We start from the raw sequence: 23,457 nt of genomic DNA, 5'->3' as shown, positions 1-23,457 counted from the left end.
TACTATCAGCTCTGGCAGGTACAGGAGGAGTAATCCCCCCCTCACAGTCCAGCACTGTGGCTCTCCTGGTGTTGTTTACCTCTGCGCTGGGTGGCTCTGGGTAATTTCTGGGAGTAACTTCAGTGGCTTGGTCCTCTCTCCAGTACCCCTCCTCCTCCTCCTCCTCCTCCTCCTCCTCCTCCTCTCGGTCTCATTCCTGAGACAAGACTGAGGAACAGAGCTTTACTTGGCTTTGTCGGACCCTGTGCACCGCTGAGGAGTCTCCGCAGAATGCAACACAGAACAAGTCATTTGTAATCAGCTCTTCATCATAAGAGAAGATTTAACACTTCAGAGTTTAGTCCTTATCAGGAGGGAAACTCTGTGGCAAACCTCGGCCGGAAAGAATTCGTTTACTCGAAGAGGCTGCTGCACGGTAAGTTCATCTGAATGATCACATCTCTGATCCTCTCTACTGACTCATTCTCATCAAACCTATTTGCAAAACCACCGTGACGTGTTTTCAAAATCTGCAGCCGCAACTTTCCGAAAACACACAGTTGTGTCCACAGATTTTTTTTTTTTTTTTCCAACCCCCAACTTCCAACTAAATGCCTTAGTGAACATGTGACCACTTAATTACATCAGGTTGTGCTGCTCTCATATGTGCACAGGCCCAGCGTGTTGTTGTTGTTGTTGTTGTTGTTGTTGTTGTTTTCTGTCACTGTTACACTCCAGTTTCGTTGACGTGGTGTTAAACTTGTCACGGAGTTATCAAACTTTTGCACCGAGCGATGGCAGCAACATCACAGCAAACCACTTACAAAGTAACATGTTCCTCCATTTAAAGGTCTCTTGACGTTTTCCATCATGCACAAAAGTCATTTTTCTATATGAATGTTTTCTTCTCGTTACTAAACGGATTCAATATTGCACATGAGTATAATCTTTTTTTTTTTTTATTATTATTACAATAAAACTAATTCAGCGTTGCTTTTTGGGCTTCTCGCCTGTCTCCCCATGATTCTCCTTTTCATCACTCAGCAGACTAACAAACACGATTATTGGATTGGTTCTCCTTAGAATAACTCACCCTGCATTTGTTTGATTAAACCTGATTGGCAGGCCTCTGTTGTTAATGTTGCTCCGGGGGTTGAAGTGTTTCATTTCTCTCCACTCCAGCTCCATGTTCACACCCCCACTCCAGTCATGCATGAATCCCCAGCGGTGCTCTGGGCCAAGGAGGGAAACCTTGGCTCTTCAATACCATGCTTTGATCTTTGCATTGCATTGCAAAACATTTCACTCCGTGGCTTAGATTTTCTGTAGCATAGAGCTAACGCTGTCTCTACCTCAACTATATTTTTGTTATCCTGTCATGGGATTTTATTGGTAAAATGTGGCTCTGAAGCTGGTAAACCTGTGACTACTATGGTCTTTAGTCATACACTGTTGATAAATTGAGGACCTTCCACAACTCATCCAATCATAGGTGGCAGACTGGTTGTGGAACCTTAGTCTGTAAACATATGGGTGTAAGAGAATCTTGAAGAATGTCCTAGATTATATGTAGACAGAAAACAGCCCCGGGGGCTAGATGAGCCAGCAACACCAGTCTAAACCCAGTGACCAAATATTAGGAGCAACTCAACACCAGTGTCGCCCTGCACCCCTCCATTACCAGCCCCCATGTTCTGAGGTCCTGAGCCTCAAATAGACCCTCTTCACCTTTACCAGTGTCAGTAGGCCATTCTATTAGGACACTTATCCTCCGTAACGTAAATGATCCTGTTATGTAACGTTTCGCCAAGATGTATCCGTGTATCCCTTCCAGGAATGGTCTCATTAGCTGGGTACAGTTGTATAATTTCCATCAGAGTGTAATGAAACACTTTATTCATTTGCATTTTAGAGAATGAAGGGTCTGTGCGGCCTGTACAAGCCCTGAAAAACCTGCCCTGCTGCTTTATTTTTTTTTGACTGTGCTTTTTTGCTTTTCGTTTATCGCTCTCTTTAACATCATTGTGATAAACTGCAGTTAATGCACGTAAGCAAATAGATGGAGCAAATCATTTCTGTTCTTCCACTTTTCTGGAAAACATCTGTCCTAACAAACCAAGTCTTTTATTACTTCTGTTTATCATATGTTTAACAAGGTGTTTCTTCTCAGCAGGCACAATGGATCTTATGTGTATGTTGTTTGCAGCGTTCAGCTCCTGGCTTGCTCCTGCACTCGGTGAGAGCCTTCTTTTTTTTTTTTTTTTTACTAAATGAATAGTCCCCCCCTTCAATACCAAGCGTGCGCTTGTTGTTCCCCAGTTGCTTGCTCTTTCTAAAGCTCAAGTCACTGTTGCGCTAAGCAAACTGATGTGTCTGTGCAACAGGGTCAGCATTTGGCAGGGAAATGTTGGGTAAGTTTCCTGCATTAGAGTGGTCCCTGGCAGAGCATGGCCTTATGATACCGTTTTATGGTTTCCTCTGGTCACTTATTTTGGTATGGCTGCTTGCCATTCACTCCTTTTGGTTAAATGCACGATAAAATGTTATGGTGTGCATTACAGTGAAACTTGTTTCAGCATAATTTACATCGATTTCTTTTTTTCAAACATTTTACAGCTATGTTATTCTGTGAGAAAATATCATGTCAGAACAGTGTAAACATTTTCTCCTCCTGCAGTTTGAATAATCATTTATTCAAACTGCTGCCAAGTTTTCCATTGTTAAGGCAGGCTCTGGTCTTTGGTTTGCTTCTCTGTGTGTGCTGCCTGCCATCAGTTGAGCATGATGTTGAGCAGAGTTGCCTTCACTGAGGGATGTTTTTTCTTTTGTTGTTCCATCTCTTCTGACACCTAGGTCTGTTAGAGTCAGACCTTATTTTCAGAGGCTTGTCAGCAACAATCTGGTAAAATGCGGTTTTGCTAAGCAGAGGCAGATCCTCACATTAGCATTTCCAGGCTGATAACGAGGTCAAAGATAACTCCAGCTCTTTAACCCTTATCCTGCACTAAATGTTTTGCAGCAAACCGTTATAAGATAATATTGAGTTGAGCAGAGATTCTGCTTTATCATACTCGGTCTCAGCAGTTAATACCCAGCTGAAAGCGAATCAAATGTATCATGACTCTTTTTATGGGCTGTCTGTGAGCTTTTAGCATGCTGGCATGAATTGGAAGAGGAAAACATAAACTTCAAGTCCACTTATTCTGAAGATGATTCACAGATTAGCATTTTAGGGCTTAGTTATGAAAGTGTATACATAAACAAAACAGCTTGGACTGGCTGACGCTTGTGACTGGATGATTACACCGAGTGAGTGCATCTCTTTATTTATTCTGCTTGTCAGAATAAAGGAGGAATTGGGATTTGAGTTTGTTCCCAAGTACAGAATGCTTTCTAACAAGGCTCTACTGCAGACTGGAGGAACAGCATGTACATATGACAGATCAAAAGGGTCTGCACTTTGCCACAGTCACTGATTAGACAAAACACCGATTCAGGGCTATAAAATACATACAATGTAGTTTAACAAAGAAATTTTCCCACTGCTGTTGATTATAACATTTGCTCACGTGCACTTAAGCAACCATGTAAAATTCCTGCAAAGTCTAATGATTATTCTTCTTTTTTTTTTTTTCACAGCTTCAGGAGCAGATGAGGCCCAAGGTGAGTGATTCTTAAATACAAGCTTAGAAAAGCCAAATTAAAATAAGCTGCATACCCCTTTTAGCGTGCATATAAATTGGTTCTGGCACTAAACAGGCCAGTGACTAGATGAATGACAGAGGACCTTAAAACTGCTGAATAGCTGTCGAGCACTCTCTGAAGTGTGTCAGCGGGCACATGGGCTTCACATTTGTTTCCTCTCTCTGTTCTCTCCCACCAGACTACGACAGCGCTTTTCAGTACGGTGAGTGTCGAGCAGATGAACGTGGTCTTCTAATGGCCGACCCTCTGCACAGGAAACATCTGGGAGGTTGTAGATGGGTTTGCATTTTTCCACTTGTTTTCCCACAAGTGATAGGAAAACATTCACCCTCAAGGACAACCCTGTGGAGTAGTCCCAAGGCAAATACTTCTAATCCTGTCCACTGCTCTGAAGTCTGTAGATTTCATCCTAATCCACAGAGACACCGCAAAAATGTCAAATTATTCCTATTAGCTGTGCAGATGGTGTCATCCTCCAGTGTTTGGTAGCGTTCCTCATAACCTTATTGTACCATTGCAGTAATTATCTATGCCCGGTTGAATGCTACAGCAGTGGTTCACAGTCTGTATTTATTTTTAATCATGGTAATGACTGTCTTGTAAGTTAACTAGCTTAGGCAGTGTTTGTTACATGTAAACAAAGCCGTGTCTCTGTATGTACCGGTAACAACTAAAACAGTAGATAATTATGTTAGCATTGCAGTTAAAGGGCTTACCTAAGATCATCTAATGATAACAACTCAATAGATAAACACCAGCCTTGATTTTATTTATTTTTGTCTTTTTCAGTTGACAGCAACACACACACTCTTTCTATCTTTACGCGATGTGCACATGTTTCACAAAACAGATGGTGCCGTCGTCCTGTGCACTGTTTTATTCTGCGTCACTGATACAGCACACTCCAGAGGGAAAGTGGACTGTAGTGTTTACAGTTTGCTGACTGCAGTTCCCAGGAATGTGTGGTGTCCCAGTATGACCAGTGGGGGGGCTGCAGAAGAGTTCTGCAGTGCTGCTCTTGAATTAAAATGTGGTGAGTTACCACAGAGAAGGACTAGCACGTCTAGAAGCACTAATGACGTACTTTCTTTATTATTCCAGATTACGAGTCCTTGAGAATCGGCGGCCTGGTTTTCGCAGTGGTACTTTTCGTCTTGGGTATCGCTTTGATTGTCAGTAAGTGTTACCTTAAGAACACAGAAGATGTTTAATATCCGGTGTCCTGATCTGGTAGGGAAGCACGTTAACTAACATCACTACTCAACATCCTCATGTCCTTTATAACTTATCCCTTTTTTTTCACTCATAGCGTGTTTCCAAAGTTCCTCCTCCCACCTGGCAGCACATGCTGTCACTGTCAGTGGTAGCCCTGAAACTAAAACCTGCCAATAAATAATTCAACAGGACCCACACGCCCTGCCACACTCCCCCTTTGCTTCTTTTAGTCAGGATCACCACAGATTTCTAACTGTTCTCCATGAAGAGCTGTGAGCTGTGACTGGAACACGTTATTATGAGTGGCTGATAAGAGTGTAATTGAATGATACAATGCTTTGAAAGAACTGTGATGCGAGTGTTAATCAGTCACCGCGCTGCCAAAAATCACAGCGGAGCCAGCCATCACTCCAAAATTGATTGACAGGTCACACATTAACAGAAGACGAAAGCCCATCTAATCAAATATGTTCTCGTTTGTAATCTGCTTTTCAGTGTTTTGCACACGATAAAAAACAGCACACTGATTTGACACTAATAACTAAAAAATTAAACAACATCTGTGAATATACTTCAACTTTATGTGTCTATAAAGTTACCAGTTGGGCCACTTAGGTTCTTATGAACATCAAATGCACTGCTGAATTGAAAATTATTGATTGGGGGGGAAAAAAAGAGCTTGATTTAATCAACACTTGCCAAAGTGTGAGAAGAATTGCCACCAGAGGCTGGATGAACTCTTGGAGGCAGAGCATAAAACAGTGTATAAAGAGACCAGACCCAGGAAGTTTATTGTTTGGCATTTAAAAAGCCGGACGGGGAATTAACAAAGGAACATCACTGGTAAGCAACTGGCAACCTCTGGCGCCTCCCGGTGTCAAAGAGAGCGAATGCAGGATGAATGTTATCTTTACAATTGCTTACATCTTTATTTTAGTCCCCAGAGTATGTAGGTCACTAGCCTGGTGTGGGATTTCCCAGCTATTTTGCTGGCAGCTGACAAAACCTTGAGCACATTCTCCAGCAAAGCTTGATAAATTTATTACAGCTCTCCACTGTTGAGTCTTCTGAAAGATCAAATCTAATGATTCAAGGATTCTCTTTATATTTGTTTGGCGGGTTGAAGTGGTTATAAAGGTTAAATGTCAAGTGTGCTTAAAGTACTGGCTCCTGTAATGTTTACATGTGTATAGTACTGAGCGTAGGCCAAGAAGCTACAGGCTTACAAGGCCTCCAGAGGCTCGCAACTCAAGACTAGATTCAAGTACCCATTAAGCCTTGGAGCAGCCATTGTCTTATCAGACCATTTTAGTACCATGTGAGCGTTAGGGGTACGTGGATTAGTTATTAGTTATAGTTGAATACATTATTTGTCTCTCATGCACGACGACAAAGTTGCATCTGTTGGCTTGTGTAGTCATTTTCTTGCGTCTTCCCTCAAAACAGGCCGGAAATGTACCTGTTCGAGCAGTAAGTGAGGGCGAGGTAAGTAGAAGTCAGATTCAACATGTCCATTTTGTTGTAAATGCCCTTTGCAGCTATTGTTTTTATTGTATTTATGTATTTCATTAACTTTTGCATTACTTTTTTTTTTTTTGTTGTTGCACAGATCAGGGGTCCAGATGTCGAATGCAAGGGGTGAATATATTTTCTCTGCTGAATAATATCAATTCTACTACTAATAATAATATTAATAATAAGTCATCATCCTAGCTGTCTATTAAGTTGATTAGTTTTTTGAACTTGAAATTGCTTTTACAGCATTTTACAAATGTGTTTTGCAAGAGTAAGGTGTTCCTCTCTGATCTAATGGAACATATTTTTCACCACCATCTTTTCCCCAGTGTTACTGACTGGCGTCGGTAGGTGGCAGCAAATACCGTGATCACAGCTGAGGACAATCTTTCCATGAACACACGAAGCTTCCTTTGATTTCGTAATGTTACTGTGCTCTTTGTTTTGTTTCTTTCTTTTTTAAATGTGTTCATCATCAATAACCGTTACAGGATCGTGTGGCTAATTATAGTAGCAGTATTGTGATTTATATTTTTGTGACTCTCAGATTGGTGCAAAATAAAACATATTTCAAATGTTTTTTTTGTTTTGTTTTGTTTTTATGCATCATTATTTCCTTTTCATTATCAGAGGTAGACCAGTTATCAATGCCCTCTTACCTTGCTGCACTCCTGCTTCTGCTGACACTGCAGGCAGATCATTTGCACATGGAGTACTAGTTACTACCAGCAGCGGCAATGTGAATGATGTAGGTGGTGCATTGTGCAGCTCTTGGAAAGCTCTCTTTAAAAAATTACACTAGGTTTTACAAATTTGTGACCAGTGCTGTTAATTGGCACATTTTCCGCAGTGGTACGCCTCTGCCAAGGTAAAATCTGCACATGTAGGCTATAATTTCTTCCTGGATTAGCAGGATTAAACAGACTGCAGTGCACAAAACACATGACAGAAGAAACTGTATTTTGTGCATGCAAGCCCATATTCCAACATTAACAAAATGTTCAGCGTTATAAACAAACTGTAAGGATTGATTGAGTCATTGATTCCCTGACTTTTATTACTGTGTCATGCATTTTTAAATGTCCACCACACCAGCATACCAAAACAAAAACCAAATGCTAAAGATTAGTGGAATAGAGATAGTGGAGAAGAATACAATATCTATCACTTTCTCCAGCCCTGAGCAACTGTGCTGACCCACTTCCCCCTTGTAGTCCACACCCTGGCAGATTTGTCACTACGGGGACTACCACCGGGCTGCACCACCGTGTTTGTAATGTTTGACTGTAACCAGTAGGGGATCCCTGCATTCACACTGAAGGTTCATAGAACTGCTCTGCCTGTTGTCCTGTCCAGCTACCTCACTTAACACTCTGCAACCCAGCACCTTGCTACGTTTCTGGAAGACGCGCATCTTCTACATCTCTGCAGTGCAGCCATGGCAACCACAGGTTTGTCTCTTTGTTTCTCTTTAACCTGCATCTTAAGTAGGATTTGTGAAGGTGTGACATATAGAGCAGAATAATGCATGTTTTGAAATTTCAGTTAGTAAAAAGTGACTTGCAATGATTGTTTTTTTTTTTCTTTTGTTCTCAAATAGCCTGCAGCATTGTTAATAGCCAATATTTGAACAGCTTAAGCACAGGACAGTGTTAGAACAATAGTAGCCCCATTACCCTGAAAGAGCAAACGGTATTAAAGATATTTAGTTTCTTGAAAATTGAGAGAGCTCTGTGGCAGAGCAAAAATTGTAGAAAGAAATACAAACTGCCAACTCAGCCACTCAGGAGTGAGAGTTCAGCAACATGCAAGGTGCATTATTGATGCTCACATAGCCTAAGAATCTGGCAGAGACTGCAGCCTGCAACACACATGGAAATGTCATCTCTTTTTGATATGCTTAAATACAGCTGCCATTTCAGTGGCCTCTTAGTCTTCATTTACCTTATAATTAGTTTTTTACTCTCCAAACACCCTTTTTTTTTGTTTGCTGCTATCATATCCCTGTATCCTGCTGCTGGCTTGTAACCCATTTCTACTGGTGCATCTTTTTCTGCTGAGCAAAGATGCTGCATTGAGCATCTCTCAGTGGGGAAAAAAAAAAACTCCAAAGGAGTTGTGGAGCCAAGCCTGCAGATCTAGGGAGCTGCAGGAATTGTTGTCCATTGTGCTGGATTTAAAAAAAAAAAAAAACCTTTAAAGCTTATTGTTGTCCTGTGTGCTTAACTCAACATATTTATTTCTATTTGTTCTGTAACTGACCAGATTCTGTCTTTTCAGAAACAATGTTTCCAGACCAAAGCGACTTTGATTATGGTAAGAGTACACTACTTAATCATTTAAACAATTAAAAAAGCACCATGTTTACCATGAGAAATGTTGCACTTTTTAATACAGGGTGATTTCAATTCATTGTAAACTCATGTGAGTCTATTGGATTTAATGCTATTTGATTTTGTCCCCTGTAGATTATGAGACATTGCGGACCACAGGAGTAATTCTAGCTGTTATTATGTTTGTCTCTGGCATTTTAATAGCCTTGAGTAAGTTTCAAACATGCCTTTACAGACACGTATCACATATACATAAGCAGTTTCACCTTTTTCTAACTAATCTATCATTCCTCAAACAGGTAAAAAATTCACAAAATGTGTAAAATCCTCATCCAAGTAAGAGTTATGCAAAGTTTAGTGGATGAACCGCCGGTGCATGCTGTATGAATTTGACTTGAAGGGGCAACTCCGACCTGAGTGGAAACAATATCTATTTTTCAGTGTTGCTCTTTGACTAAAACTGAGTTTCCCACAGCTTTTTCCTATCCCTGCCCTGGATGCATCTTCTCGTAATGCCCTCTCCCTGTGCTGCGTAAACACAACCCAACACACACTTCCCAACACATCAGAGAGTTTTTCACAGAATAAATGAGTTGTACACAGTGCTTTTGATAAATTTCTTTTCCTTTTTATTTCAGCGTTTGCTTTTGAACGGCATTTACGATCCCGCTCCTTATGTGTTGGGAGTGTGTGGGCAGTGTACTGTATATTCTTAGCTGAGAGCATGCTGCTTGTATGGCCAGACAAGAAGAAAGACAAGGACTGCTGTTTGAACAGGACAATAAACTGCATATTGGTTTATAGCTACAGTAAATCTCAATTACCTCACAGCCTTGGCAGCACGGATTTTGAATCTTGTATAATAAATCTACCTGATCAAATGAAATTCCAAGCTGAAGTTGTGGCCACACATTTGGCCACACAGCCAAATTTGATAATCAGGAATCTTAATGAATTAAAAAAATGCAACTAACATCATCCCTTATTTCTGTTTGCAGTTCCAGCTCATCTGGTACCCAAATTCCAACAAAAGAGGGTAAGTTCACTTAACTGGAGGGAATCGTTTCAGGTCATTATGCTCCTAAATGTGATAATTTACTGTATATTTACTCTCTAATTGATTTCTTCTTCTTTTGCAGCTCCTCCTCAAACTGTATAGAAAATACAGTCATCACGGGAACTACGCCAGCAAAAAAAAAAGAGACGCACACACAAACACTGGTTGTTTATGGCCACTCCTCTTATGGCTAATATACCTCTGTTTTCTGGATGATCAATAAACAGTGTTTTCCAATGCATCCTGGCCTTGATTTGATTACTCTCCCTCTGAATTCTGTGTGGATTCTTAAATGCACTGAATGTCTTTCTATAGATTAGTCATTATTGTGTGAGTCTAACTACAACCTGGTTAATATATATTGAAATGCAAAAAGAAATAAAAAACACTCCACAAGCATGAGACTTTAATTGTTTAATTTTTTAATTTAATCAAACAAATGCAGCAATCGCTGTCTCTCCTTTTGACATTAGCCTTTTGTAAAAGAAGACAATTAACATAATCGATGCAACATACAATCATGACAACCTGCATGAATTAATCAGAAGTAGCATTTGTCTTTTGCCACAGTTTTTTCTTTGTTTCTGCGAAATTGAGTTTCCTTACATTTTGTGAAGATTTCTGATTTTTTGAATAACACATAGTATGACAAAATAACCGGTAAACTACAAATATAAACCATGTGCTAAAATCAGGTAGCTACCATAAAGTCATGGTGGATATTAAACAGCATTTGGTTTTGAATTGCTCAGAAAAGCTTTAAAACACATTTGGTGAAATGTGAATTACATAGATAGATAGATAGATAGATAGATAGATAGATAGATAGATAGATAGATAGATAGATAGATAGATAGATAGATAGATAGATAGATAGATAGATAGATAGAAAACAAATTGCACACAGTTAAATCTACAGAACAAAACAGGCAACTATTAAGCATCCTTGGTCTTCTTCCTTGGTCTTTACTCTGCCTCCTCACCAACAGTAATATACCTCACAACTGCAGAGTCATCTGAGAACTTCAATTAACATCAGTGTCCGCTGTTTTACGTTAAAGTATCAGTCAAAGCTATAAGGCCACACTTTGGTGTCCTCAAAATGAAACAGGAATCATCTTAGGAAATGTAAAAATTATGATTGTCTAATTGATCTTTTCCTTTGTGCTTTACAGGAATGTACAACATGTGTAATAAATCAGATGACACATAGGTGAAACACAAGTCAACTCTTATTTCTGCCCAGATAAAATCTAAATTCACCTGTGACTAAGGCTGAGGTCATGGCAGTAAAGGTCAGAAAAAGTAAATGCTCTGTGTGAACTACTGCAGTGCATACAGTCTAGTGGGATGGCGTATTTTCCGTCTTTCTAATGTCTGTAGATGTGTACAGGGCTGTTCAAAGTATACGAAAGTATACAAAACAAACAGTGGAACAATGTTATTTGACTTGTATATATGCATCATGACTAAAATGTAATCTACACCTACTCATGCAATATGCCTGCAATCAAATAAAATACATTCTTTCTCACAATTAGTTTTAGATACTTTTACACAGTAAAGTAAGTTTTTTTTTCCCACAAAGAAAATTGTCCCTGATGTTACAAGTGCGATGTAACAGATATGACAGAAAGTTAAATTATGTTTATGAGTATAACTCGTCATTATTAATACACGTATTCTTAACATAAGCACACATGCTGACTGAAATCCAAAGCATCACTCAGTGTATCAATATGATAACTTGTTATGATGGGGGGGGGGTTTTGACAAGACAGTCAAAGGGGTTTCAGGGACATTGTCCCGGAGGTCATAGTAACGATTTCACAGAAATCAACGTTAACTTGGGAGTGTAGCCTATTTAGAAAATGATTACTCTGCTTTCCACAACACTGTCTCTAACTTAGACTTTTTGAAGATAACTAATGCCATTTAATTACTGTTCAAAATGTCAGCTACCTATTTTGAAAAAAATAAATAAATATATAAATTAAAATGCCTCTATTAATCAAAATTCTAACATAATTTGTCAGCAACAGCTGGAGCATTTTTAAAACACCCCAGTGGAAGATGTTTACATCTTGGAATGAAATGCTTTGCCTGCACATGAATACTTTAACTCCATGTGTAGAAAAAAATAAATAAAGCTTTACATTTCAATAGACGCTAAAAATCACTGGTAATTTGAGCTTTAGGCAGTAAAGCACTACTGGTCTAATCCAATGTGAATTATATCTAAAGGCTAACATGTCGACCTAGTTTGTTAACAGTACACCACCAGTCAAATGTTTGGAAACACATAGAAATGATCGTGTTTTGGAAAGAAAGCAGATTTTATAACATCAAATTGATCAGAAATATAGTGTAAATGTTGTTAATATTGTAAATTACTTTAAAGGAATATGTACCTTTAAATAGCACATTGCTGATGCATGTTTACGTTTTAAGAAGATTGTTAGAAAATGCTTCTGCACTGATAGTAACACAGCTGAAGACGTGTATATTTTCATTTCTATGTTTGTCCAAAGTTTGCACTGGTAGAGTATCTAGGCCATAGACTCCCAAAACTGTGTACATCCCCTTCTCAAAAGAGGAAACATCTTAAAGACTCATTCCCTCCAAAATGGGATTACATGGGTTTTTAAATCATTCCTGGTCCTGCAAGGACATGTTACGTCGACGAGATGAAGCGTTTCGTTTCTTCAGTATGAGCTTGAGCTGGAAATTAGGAGATAAATTGAGATGACCATGAATTAGCATTGATTAAACTCTGATACAGCAGAATTAAACAATCAAAGGGAAAGGCAGCTCACCTGCTCTCCGTGTGGGCCGCTCTGCAGCAGGTGAGCTGGTTGGTCGTTCTCCAGGTTGCGGATGCTGGGATCGGCTCCTCTGGCCAGCAGCAGCTGCAGGATCTCCCCCTGGTGGGGGTTACCATGGAGACCAGCTGCCATGTGTAAAGCTGTGTGACCGTGAGCCTAGGGGGAAAGAGAAAACGCAGCATGATTCAAACTGTTCAGGTGCGTATACAACATATATTTGTACACAGATGTGAACACACACAAACAAATGCATGAGTAACATCTAGTTCAGAGTTTCATATCAATGTGGGACTCACTTTCATGTTGACAAAGTCTTTCATGTTTGGCAGGGAATTCCTCAGCAGATACCGCACCAGATCAATGTTCCCCTCTTTTACAGCCAAGTGCAACACAGTCTTGTTACTTTTAATTTCCTGGAATTGGAGAATTGGAAGTGATGGAAAAACCATAATGAGACCACGTGTTAAACCGAGACCTCTGAGTGAAAGTGAAAACAAAAGAGACACAATGACAATACTATGCTTTGATAAACCCGGGCACTTCCCCTACTGTATGAACTGCATATATACTGTATATCATATAAAGTCAGGCCTTAGCATATTTTTGACATACATTGATGCTGCTGTAATTTGTCATTCACCTTTCAGTTCTGTACAACAGCTCACGCACAATTCAAAACAAGCTGTATCGTACCTGACTCTGAAGGGAGGCCCCTTGTTTGAGCAGCATCTCCACACAAGAAAGCTTGTCCCTGGCCATCTCCTGAAGACCGACACCTGCCAGCGCACTTGTAGACAATTCCTTCGCAGTGACACTGTGAGAAATAGCGGCGCAGTGCAGTGGGGTCATACCTGAGGCAAAGAAGAAGACAAATATGACTCAAGTAGTCCATGCATAGTTAAATGAATACAGCTTTCCCCCCATGGGTAATCATTTGTACAGTAACTTGTAAAACATAAAATTACCTTCAAAGTTTCTGGCCTCCAGGTTCACGCCAGGTCTGCAAGACAGAATTACCTGCAAAAAGAGATTGGCTCAGTATATCTAACTTTTCTAACCTCCTGTGATAACCAGTCATCCTTTAGTCCTTTAATCCTTTAGTTGTTGCTTTACCTGCAGAACACCAGGGTAGCCATAGTGGGAAGCCAGATGAAGGGCTGTTTGCCCTTTAACATCACAGGCATTGATGTCTGCTCCTAACAACAGCAAGTCTTGCACAATCTCCGGCTGTTTCGCTGTCACTGCCACCAGCAAAGCAGTCTGCACAAGCACATTTTAATTCAATTTTATTTGTCTGTGATAAAATAAAAGACGGGCCAAAGAGAAACGTTTCAATCAAGTGACACGAGACTTTTTCGTACCTTTCCCTTGTGCTCTTTGGCATCAAGCCTCCCTATATCCCTCAGTTTCTCTGCAGCAGCATAAGCGCACTCCCGGAGCCCTTTGGCAGTGTAGATGTGCAGGATTCTGACAGAAGGAGAGCAGATGACACATTAGATATAAACGAGGCTGGAAAATTGCGGTAATCCCCACGCTATTCCTTTTCACAGCTAACTTTGTCTCTGTCTTCTCTGAGTTTCATGTCGTGTAACATGGGCGCTGATTCATTGACATCTTTTATTTTTCTCTGTCTTTCTAGGATTACCCAGCTGCACATGTGGCTCTCACTTTTAGCCACTGACTGAAAATGAAACTCTTAAGGCAGTAAATACATACATATCACAATCATACAGTCGCTCATAAGCACTCACGTGTCTCCGTCTTCGTCCTGCCCCACGGCTCTGCTGTAGTCCATCCCGCTGACCAGCATCCGGGCCTCATCCAGCTTGGTGGCATCCATTGATGACCCAAAATTTAGCTGGGTCTGACTGGGAACCAGAGGTGTCCAAGGTGAAGTCATGTTCGGATCTGTGATGTGGCAATCCTGCTAAAAATAACATTGATTTAAGCCAACAAGTCTAAGAATTCATTATACGTTTGTAGATAAATGCAACACATTAGCTGGCAGTCTGTGATAAGAGTTCTTTTACATAAGTCTGAGGCATGGCGTCTCCAAATCCTGCAACGTGCTGCTGTGTGCTGTATTCGGATGTCATTGGGAGGCTGTAAGGTGTAGAATAGCTGGCTCCTGGGTGAGTGGAGTAATAAGTGACTGGTGGATCTGTTGAAGGCGGGATTGTCCACTGCTCATAGCTCACTGCCATGTCTGAATAGCTGCTTGATGCACCTAAAATAGAGAATGTTGACGGTTCAGTCAGTGCAACATTATGCTCACAACAAAATAAGGACACGGCTGATTATATTACCTGGGAAGGTAAATTGTTCTGTTGAGGTCAACTGCTGGGAGGAAAAAAAAAACAACAACATGAACAACAACATCTTTACACATGATACAGTATTCAGTGAGATATTAAGCCGCCCTGTGTGTGGACGTACTGTAACAGTATTTTGAGGAACAGGACTTGTGTTGGCTGTAGAGCACAAAGGTGGCACAGAGGACGTCTCACGCCTTCTCTTCTCTTCCAAGAGTTTCTTCACTGTGGGCAGAGTGCAACACGGCTTCTCCTTCGGCGCTGAAAAAGTAGTACAATAACACCAGATGATATGAGGTTTAATGGTGTAGTGTGTCAGCATGTGCTGCAAGCAGGGATTTTTTTTTAATGAACTGTCTATTTGTAGTGAAAACCGTCCACACAGGCTTCACAGTAAACAGTTAATAAACTAAATAATACATGTGGAGAAAAATGGTAACAATATTTTGTTGCAAGCTTAGGGTATTGATCTAAACCATGCTTTATCTAATTCTAATCTACTCCACAGCGCCTGCTCGGTTTCTCCACAATGGCATGTTCCTGCTTCAACATCAAATCTAATCTATCAGATTATGAGTACTCTTTCCACCTGCGAACGCAAATAATCTTTAATGAAAAAAGTATCATTTCCACTGAACAGGTAAAGGAAATAAGAAAAATAGGAAAATAACATTGCAAAACAGAATTCTGATGTTTCCAGCTGACATGATGTGACCACACAGGTTGTTTCCTCAAAAACTTCACCCCACACGTGAAAGATAAAGTGATATTTCCACCCTGTCTGTGGAACTAGAGTACAAAGATAAAGGTCTGACAGAAACCTCCTCCATTAGGAACACAGTTCATGCGGCCATGCAAACCAGACAGATTCATCAGAAAACCTGCATGGGATTGCCACTACTTATTTTCTATGACATCTTCCTGTCTCGCTCCATTACGCTTACAGAAACGCAAACCACATCTTCCTGCCTTTGGTGTGTCACAGGCACGTCACCCCAACACGTGTAGTTGCCTTGTGCATTCTATTGCACCAGTGTCTGAGAGGCAGAGCGGGAGAAAGGGTGGCATGTTCTTTTGTCGTTTCTCTTTTGTCGTGCAAAAAAAATAACGAATGAGAGAGAAGTATGACTTCATGGGTTTGCCGCTTTACTTGTGGTTCTCTCTTCTCAAAAACAGCCACCTCACTTCCAGCTGGAAACCTGTCACAAACAATAAAGCCTTGTGCTATTGTGCGTGATGATGTACCGTTACCACAGAATGAAGGTCACTTTAGAAGAACACATTACATCAGTCAGTAAATTTCACAGACACTTTCATTTTCAAGTTTAGAAGGTGCTACTATAGGTTATCTAATCGTGACTCATTTGATCTTTACATAAAGAGCCACCTTTGGCATTTTCGCCGATGACGCAACACAGCAACATGTAGCTACACAATTTACATGAAACGGCAGCCACAGCAAGTAAATCAGCAGAGGACAGAAGTTGCTCCCTGCTTCACGTTCTAATCGCGGACGACAGCTGAGACAGACTAGTGAGGAAATGGCTTTTAGTTTCTTGTCCAAGAGCAAGAGGACAACACACACACATCCATTCTGGGTTTACACTAACTGCCCCCACAAAGGTTTGGGCTACTCTGTGATATATTCAAATGAGACTTGTGGAAACCCCTGGACATTGACTCATGTGCGTGGGTGAGTGGGGATTCCGACAACCTTTCTCTTTTGGCTCGGAGCTCAGAAAAAGAAAGAAGCAGCGCACAGCCAGTTTCCTCATTTTGTGGTTTTAATAGACCCAGTGCACACGACAAAACATATAACCACTGGGGCCTGTTTTAAAGACAGCATGAACAAAGAGTGTTAAGCAAAGCAGGTTAACAAGCTGTCGCGCCTCACAGCTTGCTTGTCTGGCATTAATCAAAACGGGAAATGAAAACAAGCCATGAAGGGTGGAGATGTGTCAGGGTTTCCCCAAGTGATGACCCAACTTTTGGATTCACCCAAATTGCTTTCATGTACAGTGAGAACCGAGAGAACAGTACGTAAATGAACGCCTCATCTAAATCAATTCTGAATGAATAGTTCAAGTGTAATATGAGTAAAAACGTATTTACTCCAAAATACATAGAGCTGTTTTACTGGAAACAGTGGCGAATTTCAAATTTAGGATCCAGTGTCCCAAGCAAAGGCAAAACTAAAACTATCAGATGTGTTTAACATGGGTGTAATCTCAGAGGTGTGGAAATCAAATCTTAATGTTTAAAGTTTTCACAAAGCTGCCACTAACACAATAAAACAAATCAAGCAGTGTGTGATGTCCATGAATGCAATAAATACAGAGAATTCAAGTTTGTAGTAAGAACAGCTGAATAAAAAGCATTGATACTCACATTTATCAAAGTGCATGTCAGAAACGGTGTTGCTTTGAAGGTTTTAACAGGTCTTCCTCTCGATCACCAATCTCTTCAAAATTGGGATAAGCTGACAGAGCCGGAGGTATCTGTGGTGTTATGTGATGCTCTGGTAGCCTGAAGTCTGCGTCTGGCTTGTTGTCTTACTGCTGCTGCTTGTACACACAGAGCACGTTGTTCCCCATCACCACCCCCAGCTGTGGTGCACGCCCTCGGAGGGGGAGCCACACCGTGTCAGACTAGGGCAGCTGAACATAGTGTACAGAGGAAGCGCTACCACTATTGGCTATGAGAACAACAACTGTTAAAAGTGAACAAATAAATATAAAAATACATGATGTAGTGCTAGAAGAGGTTTTGAGATCATTACATTAAAAATAGCAACAAAACATCGTGTACAAGTACTTCAAATAGTACTCAATACATCGCTCATTCCTCCGCTGAGAATGTCTATCAGCAAAATGTAGTAAAGCATCTAATTATGCACAATACTTTTACTATAATATTGGATGTTTGGTTGAGTTTGACATAATTAATGTGTTTTACATACAATACTTTATCCAATCTACTTCATTAAATTATTAAATCAACTCATCTGTTTCATCTTTCACATAAAGTTGTGATACCAAATGTCACAAATGTAATAAATTACTCATTTCTGGGGTGTTTTCTCAGAAAAAAGACACAAATCAATAATGGGCATAATATTAAAATAGTACAATAAAACAAAAACTTAATTCTAGACAAAATAAAGTATTTAAAGGGCAACATATACATTTTTTCCAACACCCTAAAGAATAGTTACTTCAATACTGTAAATTAAAGCTATTTAACTAATTCTAAGTAAAATAAAGTCTATTATATTTTCATTTTGCTCTACATCTTCATTTTGCAATACTTCAGACATTGTGTATTTCATTCAGGTACCCAGCCTCACAGGAACATCTGCGTCACCTGAAAAACAACTTGAAGACATATATATACTGGAACATGATGATGAATCAGTTTTTACCAAATGACTAAAGTTTGAGTGTCTGTGTAGAGACGATGGAGAAATGCAAAAACAACTGAAGAATGTAACAGAACAAAACATTAAAGCGTCTCAGTGAAACAACGAGTGAGTCAAAAGTTCATTACATGGCAGATGAGAATAATGCAGTAAAAGGATGGATGCCTAATAATTAGATCATCAAGAAAAAGTACATTGGCTGTAACTAGGAGCAGCTGTGATTCATTTGGTAGGGTAGTCATTCATAAACGGAACACATCGTCTCAGTCTCCAGGTCGTGTAGATGTGCCATCCACAACATCAGAAAGATCAGACCTTGCCTGACTGAGTACACGGCGAACAGAGTGGTCAGCTCTACAGCTCAATCACTCAGGTTCACAACCCCTCCCGTCCACTGCGCTTGGCCAGTGAATGACGTGTGGTGGTACCGGCACCACACAGCAGACACCAAGGAAAACTCTGCAGCTCAGTGATCCCACGATGGTGGAATGAGCCGCCAAACCCTGCACACTCAGCCACCTCACTTTCAATATTTAAAAAACTGCTTCCACATCTTCCTTTGCACTTTTCTACTCTCATGTACTTAACATCTCATGAAACAGAAACGCTTCTTTGATAGCACTTTGCTTTGATGTTTTTCTACTTGACGTTGATTTTTTGCTTGTCTCGTTCCCCACAAATGACTAAACGTAAATGTAAATAAACCCCAGACCTGGTGGTCTGACTTTTAAGCCCGCCTGATCACACAGCTAGATGTCCCTGGACAAGAGACAAAGCTGAACTCTTGGTGCCTTAAATAAAGCGGTCCACACTTCCCCAAGGGGATTTAAAAGATGAACCTATTACTATTATTATCATTGACCAAATAAATGGCCAGAGACTGTCTAAAGGAAAACTTACACTGGTTTATTCAATCAATAATATCAAGCTAAATACAAAAACACATGGCTGCACGTACATTTTCTCTGTATGTATTTGTGTTCTGTGATGTAGATTATGATTACTAATATGTGACCTATCTATTAATAAAATTATTTAGCTATTACATCATTTGTGTTTTGCCACCATCATGAAAATTGCCCCCAGTCTCGTATACATGCTTTTTGTTTAAAGGGGAGTATATTTTAGTATGAAGAAAGAAGTGGAAGTTGAAAAAGCAGAAATACAGGAAAGAGAAAAAATGTGTGAAAAAAAATAAGTCATTGCTTTTTTTATGTTGCATGTTGCACATCGGTCACATAGTCTCACAGCTCCCTCTGCTGTTGTAAAAAAACGGTCCAAGTAAACCATCAAAAAACATGGGCTGGCTGCAGCATTCAAGACCTTTAAGCTGTTAAGTTGAAGGTCAGACTGACTGGGATTCAGCAGATGAACACTCCTGGCCCAAACTGGTTGTTAGAATCGTTCTCATAGTAAAACAGCTGATCCCCTGAGTGTTGTTTCCGCTCTATCTGCGGACTGTAATATGACGCAGGCTTGCTGTTGCTGGTGCTTGGCCACTAAGAGTCAGCAGAGTAACAGCATGAGCACGGGGGTGATGTTATACAACCCACACACACTGGAGTCTTTCTGTCTCCAGATGATCTCTAAGAAGAGTCTAAAGAAAAACAGGTGGCGAAAGACGACCCAGCTCATGTCTTCCACTGTGAGTGCCAACTTCTTTCATGACGACATAAACTGTTTTAGAACAAACAGCTTTAGAAGTACCTAGAAGTTAAACTTAAGTAAAGTAAAAGATGCATGTGTCCTGATCTTAGTTTATGCAATTGTTTATAGTACTGAATGTGTAACTTTACTTAATGCTTTCTGCCAAAGTGTGTTTTTGATTTAGTCCATTTCAAACTGCAGTGCAAATGTCAAGTCAATTTTCTCCACACAAACATTAAAGTGTGTTCTGCTACATGCTACTATGATCTACCTCCGTCACAGGTAAATAATCAGTAATCAGGCAGATTAAATCAAAAACCGGCAGTGTTTGAGGCAAGCAGAGGAAGGGTGAGCGTTTGACGTCAGCGTTCAAAAGCGAAAACTAATGGGAAACTAGACTCATATCATCTTCTGGTTTCCATACAACAGAGCAGTGCAGGCACAGCAGGTATGAGGATCTTCACTCACACTAATTTTCTATTCTTCATCTCATCCTTTCACTATTTGATATTTGCCACATCACATTACTTAGTGTGTAGTTTTAGATTGAAGCTGTGTACCTAAATTCTAACATCGGGGGGAAAGTCAGCTTTCTACCAACTATAAATACAGAATTTGTCAAACGAAAGGCAGCTAAGGGAGCTTAGAGCTATTTAATTCAAAAATACTTGGGTGAATTTAGAAAAAAATCATGTAATACTTGTTTTCTTTCTCATCTCTTTTTGGGAAATGCCCACACATCAACCTCTGACTCATTGCAACCCAGGAGCGGCGTATTTAGTACAGAAAAATGAAAAAGGTCAAACCGCCCGTTTCCAGTGGTTTAAATGATTTGACTTTGACACTGAAATTATATCCAGTGATATCTGAAGGAGAGCTATGGAGCCATAACAATGTGTGGAAGTTTCTCTATTGGATTTTTACATTGTGCAGCATAGGACAATGTTTGATTATTTTTCTTTGTTTGTTTTAATCTTTCAGAAAGCACACAACATCACAAGCTGACACCTTTGGCAATGGCACATAACAGATTCGTTATGGCTGGCCTGCTTTTGCTTTGCAGTAAGTATGTGTTCACACACAGATACAGGCGGTACGGTGGTCTTACACAGGAAAAGTGAAAACCACAAACATTTGTTTGCACGATGGAAACTTAACCGACAGAGGTGTTGCTGCATTATATGCATTATATGAACAGTAGAAAAAGTTGTAGCTCTGATGGTCTCATGTTTGTTTCTTCTTTTGTTTCTCTAAGACCTGGCTGTGGCGCTCACAGGTGTGTATAACAACAAGAAGCCAAACGCAGCTTTGAAATGCAGTTTTTGTTCATGTCAGCCATTAATAAGACAGGGCAACCGAAATGCAAAGCAAAGCAACGACGTCTGATAAATAATTTCCACTGGTGTCTTTAGTTCACAACCTTCCTCTCCTCCGTCCCACTCACTGTCTCTCCTGTGTTCTCCAGATGACACTGTGTCTTGCTACAGAATCGAGCCGGGCACGATAGCAGGCATCATTTGTGCAGATGTGTTGTTGACACTCATCATTGTCATTGTCACCTACCGATGTGCGAGCTTTCGCCGTCAGAAGATGGACAACGGTAAGGCTCCCAAGGTCTTTTTAGAACTGCCCGTGCCTTTTCTTACTCCTGCTCAACATGATGCATGTTTAGATTGTGACACTATTTTTATGTTTGCATTTGTAAAATAAGTTGTGTTGTTAAGCTCAAATTCCCAGCAGTATTGTTTTATTTTTAATTTTACAGTTAATCATTTTTGTTTTTGTCTTCTGTTTCTCTTCTCGTCTATTCACAGCTGACAAAGTGTATATGAACGTCCGGGCCAACTGCAAGAGCTAAACTAAACATCTGAAGTACATATCATTCTCTATAACTATGGTCATTTTCTTTATGCACTGACTTTCAAAACTAAATTACAAAATCTAATATTAATCTAAGTGTGTAACATCAAACTCTTTCGAGTGTGTATTACTGTATTTGTAGATCATTACACATATAAACACAGTCATAATGAAGCCCTTTATTTACTATTACCACACTATTACACAGAATGCACTGTATATACTGCTGTTTTAGTGTCCTACAGGCTTTAAACCCACAAAGGCTGTTTTACATTCACCCATCGTGTGCTTGTGCTTTTCAACTGTCTCCTTGAAGTTATTTTGCAAACCATGATAAATTAAAGTTGTATCACACTGTACGTGTAAATAAGATTCACCAGTCTGAATAAAATTACTGTATCTTAAATCATAATTCAGTTTTATTACACATGTTGCCGCTGAAGCTCCACCATACAGCGCCCTCTGCAGCAAAACTGTCTGAACTGTATTTTCACAGGCCCTGAAGGTTTAGTGTAATTATTTCCACTATCAAAAGCTCGGTTGACGTCAATGATTTTAAGACACTTTGCATAGATGTTGTATTATAATGTATTTAGCAGCTGACAAACCACAATCAACAAATGACAAAGACATATGAAGACACATGAACTCCCATATCTGCTACAATTCATGTTGTTTTAACATTCACTCATAGACGTGTTTACCATATACTATGGCTATTTATTACTTTTGTGCATTTATATGTTTGGTCAGTTCACATAATTGTTTTCTCCAACTTTGAAAGTTATTCTCTCTCTTCGTTAGAAGACACCATTTGCTCTCACGAGGTGACATTTAAGCTAGTTGACTGACAATGACCGGATTAGATTAGGACCAGGTAATGTTTTCTTATGTCCCGCTATGTGCTGAGATGATGCTGCGGTTAAACTGCTGCCTGCTGTTTCAGCCAAACACACACACACGTTGACCAAAGCCAGGTCAATATTATCTGTCTAATCTCTTTAGGTGCATTGTATTTTATCATCACTCACCAGAGTAGTTTGTCTTTGTAGTAGAGTTAGGCTCACTGCAGAAATGTTTCAGAGGCCAGGCAGGGGTTGTATAGTTTCTATCTAAACTGTTTCTTCTTATTTCCACAGAATAAAAGGGAAGTTGTAGTGAAGAGTTTGTTTGTGCTGTTTTTGTGGAGCTGACACTTCCTTTGACTATTAGAATAAAGACCAGCTTGTTCCACCACATACCACTGTACAATGAGTAGGCACCAGCAGTCAGTAAATAAAGCTTTTTCTTTTTAAAATCATTTCTTTGCCTGTGTTTCTTCTGTTATCGACACTTATGATCTGTGGCACCGGGTTTCGCTGACAGTACAGCATGATCAGAGATAGAGACCTGTGGTTCAACAATGCAGACACTAGGTAGCAGTGACAGTGGCCATCTGTGTGCACTAAACCACAGGTCATGAGGAAACGCTCTATTCAGAGATACCACATCTCTGCTCTTCTTTCAGCAGAAACTGCAGATGTAAAAAAGTAAAGAAAAAAAAAAAAGGGACCTTGAATGGCTCAACTTGGCATCACCTGAGCCAGTTAAT

General features: G+C 40.0%; 3 protein-coding genes across 9 annotated transcripts; 2 read left to right on the top strand and 1 right to left on the bottom strand.

Moving 5' to 3' along the window:
* Positions 1 to 187: 187 nt before the first annotated feature.
* LOC113168814 (FXYD domain-containing ion transport regulator 6-like) lies at positions 188 to 6,993 on the top strand. 2 transcript variants are annotated; one of them, XM_026369828.1, is made up of 9 exons: positions 188 to 415; positions 2,153 to 2,215; positions 2,364 to 2,390; positions 3,619 to 3,642; positions 3,863 to 3,886; positions 4,786 to 4,860; positions 6,346 to 6,384; positions 6,509 to 6,537; positions 6,744 to 6,993. In XM_026369828.1, the coding sequence occupies exons 2-7, from the start codon at positions 2,158 to 2,160 to the stop codon at positions 6,375 to 6,377; spliced, it is 240 nt and encodes a 79-aa protein (XP_026225613.1). In that variant the 5' UTR covers positions 188 to 415; positions 2,153 to 2,157; the 3' UTR covers positions 6,378 to 6,384; positions 6,509 to 6,537; positions 6,744 to 6,993. The 2 variants fall into 2 exon arrangements, with proteins under 2 accessions (XP_026225613.1, XP_026225612.1); XM_026369827.1 differs by having other exon boundaries at positions 2,150 to 2,215.
* A 5,459-nt stretch (positions 6,994 to 12,452) lies between these two features.
* LOC113168820 (NF-kappa-B inhibitor delta) lies at positions 12,453 to 17,485 on the bottom strand. Of its 4 annotated transcripts, none has more exons than XM_026369838.1 (12): positions 17,330 to 17,485; positions 15,066 to 15,202; positions 14,936 to 14,969; positions 14,660 to 14,856; positions 14,381 to 14,556; positions 13,991 to 14,096; positions 13,743 to 13,889; positions 13,595 to 13,646; positions 13,323 to 13,480; positions 12,926 to 13,042; positions 12,621 to 12,785; positions 12,453 to 12,525 (listed from the first exon to the last, which is right to left on the bottom strand). In XM_026369838.1, the coding sequence occupies exons 1-12, from the start codon at positions 17,343 to 17,345 to the stop codon at positions 12,454 to 12,456; spliced, it is 1,377 nt and encodes a 458-aa protein (XP_026225623.1). In that variant the 5' UTR covers positions 17,346 to 17,485; the 3' UTR covers position 12,453. The 4 variants fall into 4 exon arrangements, with proteins under 4 accessions (XP_026225623.1, XP_026225625.1, XP_026225624.1 ...); XM_026369840.1 differs by having other exon boundaries at positions 14,381 to 14,553; XM_026369839.1 differs by having other exon boundaries at positions 14,936 to 14,966.
* A 2,423-nt stretch (positions 17,486 to 19,908) lies between these two features.
* hcst (hematopoietic cell signal transducer) lies at positions 19,909 to 22,278 on the top strand. Of its 3 annotated transcripts, XM_026369985.1 has the most exons (6): positions 19,909 to 20,004; positions 20,289 to 20,454; positions 20,988 to 21,068; positions 21,262 to 21,282; positions 21,472 to 21,606; positions 21,821 to 22,278. In XM_026369985.1, the coding sequence occupies exons 3-6, from the start codon at positions 21,023 to 21,025 to the stop codon at positions 21,862 to 21,864; spliced, it is 246 nt and encodes an 81-aa protein (XP_026225770.1). In that variant the 5' UTR covers positions 19,909 to 20,004; positions 20,289 to 20,454; positions 20,988 to 21,022; the 3' UTR covers positions 21,865 to 22,278. The 3 variants fall into 3 exon arrangements, with proteins under 3 accessions (XP_026225770.1, XP_026225772.1, XP_026225771.1); XM_026369987.1 differs by lacking the exon at positions 20,289 to 20,454 and having other exon boundaries at positions 19,922 to 20,004; XM_026369986.1 differs by lacking the exon at positions 19,909 to 20,004 and having other exon boundaries at positions 20,017 to 20,454.
* The last annotated feature ends 1,179 nt before the right edge of the window (positions 22,279 to 23,457 follow it).

Source organism: Anabas testudineus, chromosome 16 (genome assembly GCF_900324465.2).
Source record: "Anabas testudineus chromosome 16, fAnaTes1.2, whole genome shotgun sequence".
In the NCBI taxonomy this organism is placed as follows: domain Eukaryota; kingdom Metazoa; phylum Chordata; class Actinopteri; order Anabantiformes; family Anabantidae; genus Anabas; species Anabas testudineus.
Note: the sequence above shows the minus strand (reverse complement) of the source record. Positions and strands in the feature narration are given on the sequence as shown.

What these genes read in the sequence shown, in the direction of transcription:
- LOC113168820 (XM_026369838.1), bottom strand. An exon ending in ACGCCATGCCTCAGACTTAT is followed by an intron (nt 14,557 to 14,659) that starts GTAAAAGAACTC and finishes TGTTATTTTTAG; the next exon opens with CAGGATTGCCACATCACAGA. An exon ending in GGGCCTCCCTTCAGAGTCAG is followed by an intron (nt 13,043 to 13,322) that starts GTACGATACAGC and finishes CTCCAATTCCAG; the next exon opens with GAAATTAAAAGTAACAAGAC.
- hcst (XM_026369985.1), top strand. Translation starts at nt 21,023, where the DNA reads ATGGCACATAACAGATTCGTTATGGCTGGCCTGCTTTTGCTTTGCA. An exon ending in TGGCCTGCTTTTGCTTTGCA is followed by an intron (nt 21,069 to 21,261) that starts GTAAGTATGTGT and finishes TGTTTCTCTAAG; the next exon opens with ACCTGGCTGTGGCGCTCACA. An exon ending in CCTGGCTGTGGCGCTCACAG is followed by an intron (nt 21,283 to 21,471) that starts GTGTGTATAACA and finishes TGTGTTCTCCAG; the next exon opens with ATGACACTGTGTCTTGCTAC.
- LOC113168814 (XM_026369828.1), top strand. Translation starts at nt 2,158, where the DNA reads ATGGATCTTATGTGTATGTTGTTTGCAGCGTTCAGCTCCTGGCTTGCT. An exon ending in AGGAGCAGATGAGGCCCAAG is followed by an intron (nt 3,643 to 3,862) that starts GTGAGTGATTCT and finishes CTCTCCCACCAG; the next exon opens with ACTACGACAGCGCTTTTCAG. An exon ending in GGGTATCGCTTTGATTGTCA is followed by an intron (nt 4,861 to 6,345) that starts GTAAGTGTTACC and finishes CCCTCAAAACAG; the next exon opens with GCCGGAAATGTACCTGTTCG.